Source organism: Nicotiana tomentosiformis, chromosome 5 (assembly GCF_000390325.3).
Source record: "Nicotiana tomentosiformis chromosome 5, ASM39032v3, whole genome shotgun sequence".
Lineage (NCBI taxonomy): Eukaryota > Viridiplantae > Streptophyta > Magnoliopsida > Solanales > Solanaceae > Nicotiana > Nicotiana tomentosiformis.
In genome coordinates, this window is record NC_090816.1 from 13114340 (window position 1) to 13120489 (window position 6150).

Genomic DNA, 6150 nt, shown 5'->3' on the forward strand with positions numbered 1-6150 from the left:
AGGAATTTGAAAGTGATAAAAGGTTCAAAGAAGAAAAAGAATTGATGAAAAGGAAAGGCAAAGAAAAGGAAGAAAAGCTAAAAAGAAATACATCAAAAAGAAAGTGAAGGTTGAAGGGATTCAAAGAACGCAATGATGAAAGGCATGGAATGATGAAAAAAAGGAGAAAAATGATTTTCATGAGTAAGAAAGAGTGACAGTATGTCTCTCTAGTTCCCCTAAGGAAGAATAAAATATCTCAAAGTGTCAAGAAAGTATGAGCCGAAATGAGAAAAGCGAGTGCTTAAGGAAAGATAAAACTATCATAGTCCGATAAGTTCTACCTTGATCCAAAAGACTTCATTACATCCCATTAAAGCCCTATATGATTTCATGTTGAGTGAGCTTACATTAGTGCTGATTTACATAAGGGGCAAGCTTATGGTACTTAGAGCCGGACTTGTGGCATTCTTTTGAGAGTGATGAGCGCACTTCTTTACAATCCTTGTTTTGAGTGGTACATTCTAAAAAGTGAGATTTGATCATGTAGAGTAGAGGAGGAGGAGTTTGGGATCCACAATGACCTACATGATAGAGCGAGCTTCCTTGATAAATTGAGTCAACTCTAGATGCTGTAGTGTCACATTAGAACTATAGTACTGAAAAGGTCATAACATGATGTTGTTGATAATTCATTTGTGTTGAGGGTAATTGTTAGTCCCAATTGATGCTTGATGGAGTCACCTTAGGCTAACTGAAATATCCTTTTCTTTTTCTTGTGGGGGTGGGAATTACCCTATTTTCTCGAGGACACGCAAAAACTTAAGTTTGGGGGAGTTGATAAGTAGGGATTTTAACCTATTATTTGCTCTCTTTTACTTGTGCTTAGGGCCAAAAATTCGTGAAGGTATTCCCGAAAACTAATGTAATATGCTTGCTTGCATGGATTGTTCAAAATGAGCCAAAGGGGTCATAATCAACTCATAAAGGAGTCAAAACTTGAACAAAAACCAAGACTGGGTCAAAAGATGTGAAACGCGGATCGCACAAATATTGTACGGCCGCAAAAGCTACAACGCGGTCGCGAGCACTATTTCGAGGTCCGCGAAAAGAAGATTCAGAGAGATGGATTTTTGGGCCAAAACATGAACGCGGACCATGTCAGAAAGGTGCGGCCGCGAAAGTACCTGCGCGACCGCAATTGGGATAACACGGACCGTGGTTGCTGAGGTGCAGAGAGCTTACGTTTTAAGCAAAAATAAGAAGTGCGGTCCGCGTCAAGATTATGCGGCCGTGGAAGTCTCCTACGCGACCGCGATGGAAATTACGCAGTTCGCCAAACCATGCTCAACCCAGGTCCATAAATGAAGAACGCGAACCGCGATCAGAATTACACGGCCGCTAAAGCAAGAGTGCGGCCGCGGTCAGAATTACGTGGCCGCGTAACCTCCACAGGGGTATTTTTGTCCAGAAATTTCAGCTTAGTATAAATAGAACTTTTTATCATTTTTAGAGTGTGATGTATTTGCTGAGCACGTGAGACGGCTGAAACTTCCCTTTTTGGGCAAGTTTATATTAGATTCACCTTATAACATTAGATTTTCATCTTTTAATCTAGTATTATGAATTTTATCTTCTTTTTATCTTTGATTTCTGCTATTTCTATGAGTAGCTAGACCCATAGCTAGGGTTGTGACCCAACCCTAGTGTGGGTATTTAATGTACTGAATTTTAGGGCTTGAATGTTTATAGGTTAGTGATATTTAGCCTAGTTCTTGCTTGAATTGTAGAATTAGTAGTTGCAAACACATATTCATGCCTTTTTGACTTAGTCTCTTATTGAGAAAGAGGGACTAAGTCTAGGAAAACTAGGATAACAAGGAATTGGAGTGAACTCAAGAAATTGATAGCCCCAATTAAAGGGTTCAACCTAGAGATTGTAATACCCGACTTGAGCTAATATCACGTGACTTGCATGAATACCCATTTGGACTTGAGAAAGCCAAATTGGGCGAAATCTCTCAAACTATCGAGAGGTATAGAGTGAGTACTTGGGTGTGATAGCTATATTACGACCCCAAATTATTAAGCTTACCCTAGATTCTTGCTACCCGTTAGATATCCACCTAGGCAGAAGTCACTACCCTAGTCCTTTTAAACACTTGAAAACCAACATCAAAAAGATATTGTACTTAGCTTTAATCATTGCATACAATAGAATAGAATTGGAAGTAGAATCAAAACCAAAATGTATGGAAGCGTAATTAGGAACAAAACACGCATCTAAACTTAGACATAAACCTAATTCCAAATCAATTAACTTCATGTGGATTCGAACCCGACCTTGTTGGATAAAACTGCATCGACCATCCTCGCAACTCAATATTAGTGCAGGCTTGAACCCGATCAATTTTTGGCGCCGTTGCCGGGGAGCGAAGCGGTCAGATATATATCTAACTATTTGTGTGTTTTGTTTTTATTTCCTTTCTTTTTTTAAAATTTTTGTATATTAATTGCTTTTAGGTACCATATGGCTCTTAACGAGGCCCTCAGACATATTCCTTAGGGGGAGGAGGTAGATGAAAATGAAGTGGATGAGGTTCATCTTGAACCTAAAGTACAAAGAAGAGGCCGCCCGCCTCATGACAACGTTCCAAACCCTTCCCCACCTCCTCCAAGGGCAGCACAATGGGTGTTGCCCAATGAAGGCTACGCAAGTGCAATTGTCCCTCCCCGGATTCGGGTGGGCAATTTTCAAATAACCAATGTCATGCTTACTCTATTGGAACAAAAGGGTTTCTTCACCGGAGCTCCACATCAGAACGCATATAAGCATCTCAAAGGTTTTACGGACACATGTTGGGGGAGCAAGCAGACGAATGTATCTAAGGACGCTTTGAGGTTAAGGATTTTCCCTTTCTCACTTAGAGGGAAGGCTTTGGATTGGCTTGAGAGGCTAGACAACTATTCCATCACCACTTGGGATGAGTTGGCCGAGAAGTTCATAGCAAAGTTCTTTTCTCCAGGACATATGGAAACATTGAGAGATGAAATCTTTGCTTTTAAACAAGAGCCAAATGAACAGTTACATGAGATTTGGGAACGGTACCGGACAATGGTCAAAGAATGCCCAACAACGATATGACTGAAGCAATGATCCAGCAAACCTTTTATAGGGGTATCAACACAACTAACTAGTGTGTGGTGAATCAGCTCGCAGGGGGTAACTTCATTAACATGCCATATTCAGAAGCATGTGAAATATTAGATGAGATGGCGGACACCTCTTCTGCTTGGCAATGTCGGGCCAACGTTCCTCAGGGTGTCCCTAATATTATCCATATTCATAAGGAACTTCATGATCACGGACAAGCCATAACAGAGTTGACAACTACCATGAATCAGTTAGCCAAGGCACATCTTCAGCAGGTTCAGGGGCCAAAGCAAGTAAATGCCATGGAAGGAGTGAATGTAATGGTTAACAAGAGGAGACAAATATGTCAACAAGTTCAACACAATCAGGATCAATTTGAGCAAAGTGGTAGTGGGTACAACCAAGATGACTCTTATGGCAATCAAAGTGAAGAGGTTCAATATGTGAACAATTACCAAGGTCAATAGAGCAATGCTCCAAATCAACAACAGTGGAGATCACAGGGAAACAATCAAAATTGGGGCAACCAAGGCCAAGGGAATTGGAATAGTGGCAACAACAACAATCCGAACAATTGGGGGAACAACAATCAAAATTGGGGGAATCAAGGAAATAACCAAGGCAATTGGGGTGGCAACAATAATAGTAATTGGGGAGGCAATGGAAACCAAGGGGATTGGAATGACAATAATCAAGGGAACCGGGGTCGGGCTTTCAAAGGACCCCGATGTATCAACAACCCAACAACCCGCCTCCATATCCGTCACAAGGGAAAAGTTCTTCCAGCAATGAGATAGGACGGATAAAAAGTATGTTCAAGCAAATGAGGGAAAGAAACGCCGACTTCGATGCCCAAATAGCCTCCCACAACACTTCTATCCGCAACTTGGAAGTCCAAATGGGTCAAATTTCTCAAGCCTTGAATAATCGCCCTAAGGGGGCACTACCAAGTGATATGGTAGTAAACCCGAAGGGTGGAAACAATACGGGCCATGCTATGACGGTAACTACAAAAAGTGGTAGAGGTGGAGTTGCTAGTACCTCTAATCCAAGAAAGATCGTAAATGATGATGTGGTTGTGCAAGAAGAGGATGAGCCAGGAAATGATGAGAATGTGAACGATGAAGTCGGGATAGACATTGATGAAAACGTGGAGGAGACACAAGATGATGTGAACCCGTCTAGGGAACACGTGATAGACATACCGGATGCGGTAGTGGCCAAAGCCAAGGCTCCCTTGGCAAGGCCTCCTCCACCATATCCTCATAGGCTCGCAAAGCAAAACAACAAGTATTAATTCAAGAAATTCATTGATATAATGAAAAGTTTTTCCATAAATGTGCCTTTGGTTGAAGCTCTAGGACAAATGCCGGGATATGCCAAGTTCATGAAGGATGTGGTAACAAACAAGAGGTCAATGAACTGTGAGACGATCAAAATGACACATCAAGTGAGTGTCATTGTGAATTCCATGGCTCTAAAGCTAGAAGATCCCGGTGCCTTTACAATTCCATGCACTATCGGTAGTGCCGATTTCGCCAAAGCCTTGTGTGATTTGGGAGCAAACATTAATTTGATGCCATATTCTGTGTTCAAGACATTGGGAATTGGGCAACCAAGATCTACTTTCATGATGTTGCAAATGGAGGACCGAACAATGAAGAGGCCATTGGGGATAATTGATGATGTGCTAGTTCGGGTCGACAAGTTCATACTTCCCGTAGATTTTGTGATACTCGACTGTGAGGTTAACTATGAGGTGCCAATCATATTGGGGAGACCTTTCCTAGCTATAGGGAAGACCTTAGTTGATGTGGAAGCTGGGGAGCTCACCTTCCGGGTGGGCGATGAAAAATTTGTGTTTCACGTGTGCAAGTCAATGAGGCAACCTAATAGCAACAAAGTATGTTCGTTTTTGAATCTTGTGACTGAGGTGATTATTGACGACACAAGTGCTATGATTAATGTGGAAGAACCTTTGGAAGATGTGTTGTTGAATCATGATGAGGATGAGAAGGGAGGCGTGGTAGAATGTGCAAATTCTTTGCAAGGAATGGGATCCTACACATATGGACCCCGAAAACTTTCCTTGGACCTTGAGAACCGGAAGACTCCACCAACAAAGACCTCAACCGAGGAGCCACCAACATTGGAGTTGAAACCCTTGCCTTCACACCTCAGGTATGATTTCTTAGGCCCTTGTTCCACATTACCTGTTATTCTCTCTTCGTGCTTAGCTAAAGTGCATGTAGATTCCACCCTTGCGGTGCTTCAAAGAAGGAAGAAGGCAATAAGTTGGATATTGGCGGATATTTGGGGTATAAGCCCCGCCTTTTGCATGCACAAAATCATATTGGAGAAAGAATCCAAACCCTCTGTGGAACATCAAAGGAGGTTGAACGAGGCCATGCAAGAAGTGGTCAAGAAAGAGATCATCAAGTGGATAGATGCAGGGGTTGTGTACCCCATTTCTGATAGTTCATGGACTTCGCCGGTACAATATTTCCCAAAGAAGGGGGCATGACTGTGATCACAAATGATAGAAATGAATTGATCCCCACAAGAACTGTCACCGGTTGGAGGGTATGCATGGATTATAGGATTCTGAACAAAGTGACCAGGAAAGACCATTTTCCATTGCCATTTCTTGACCAAATGTTGGATAGACTTGCCAGACGTGCTTATTATTGGTTTTTGGATGGGTATTCCGGATATAACCAGATTCTCATTGCACCTGAAGACCAAGAGAAAACCACATTCACTTGTCGTTTGGTTTGTGTAATGCACCGGCTACTTTTCAGTGGTGTATGATGGCAATATTTACGGATATGGTGGAGGACTTCCTCGAGGTGTTCATGGATGATTTTAGTGTTGTGCAGCCGCGAAAGTTACAACGCGTTCATGTTGGGCCAAAACATAAACGCGGACTGCGTCAGAAAGGTGCGGCCGCAAACGTACCTGCGCGGCCGTGATTGGAATTACACGGACCACGGTTGCTCAGGTTTAGAGAGCTTATA

The 6150-nt window shown here is 42.3% G+C and overlaps 1 protein-coding gene across 1 annotated transcript; it reads left to right on the forward strand.

Annotated features, from left to right (window-relative positions):
• Positions 1-4451: 4451 nt before the first annotated feature.
• On the forward strand, positions 4452-5657 carry LOC138891938 (uncharacterized). Its single transcript, XM_070175626.1, has one exon. It carries the CDS (start codon positions 4452-4454, stop codon positions 5655-5657), a length of 1206 nt encoding a protein of 401 aa, XP_070031727.1.
• Positions 5658-6150: the final 493 nt, after the last annotated feature.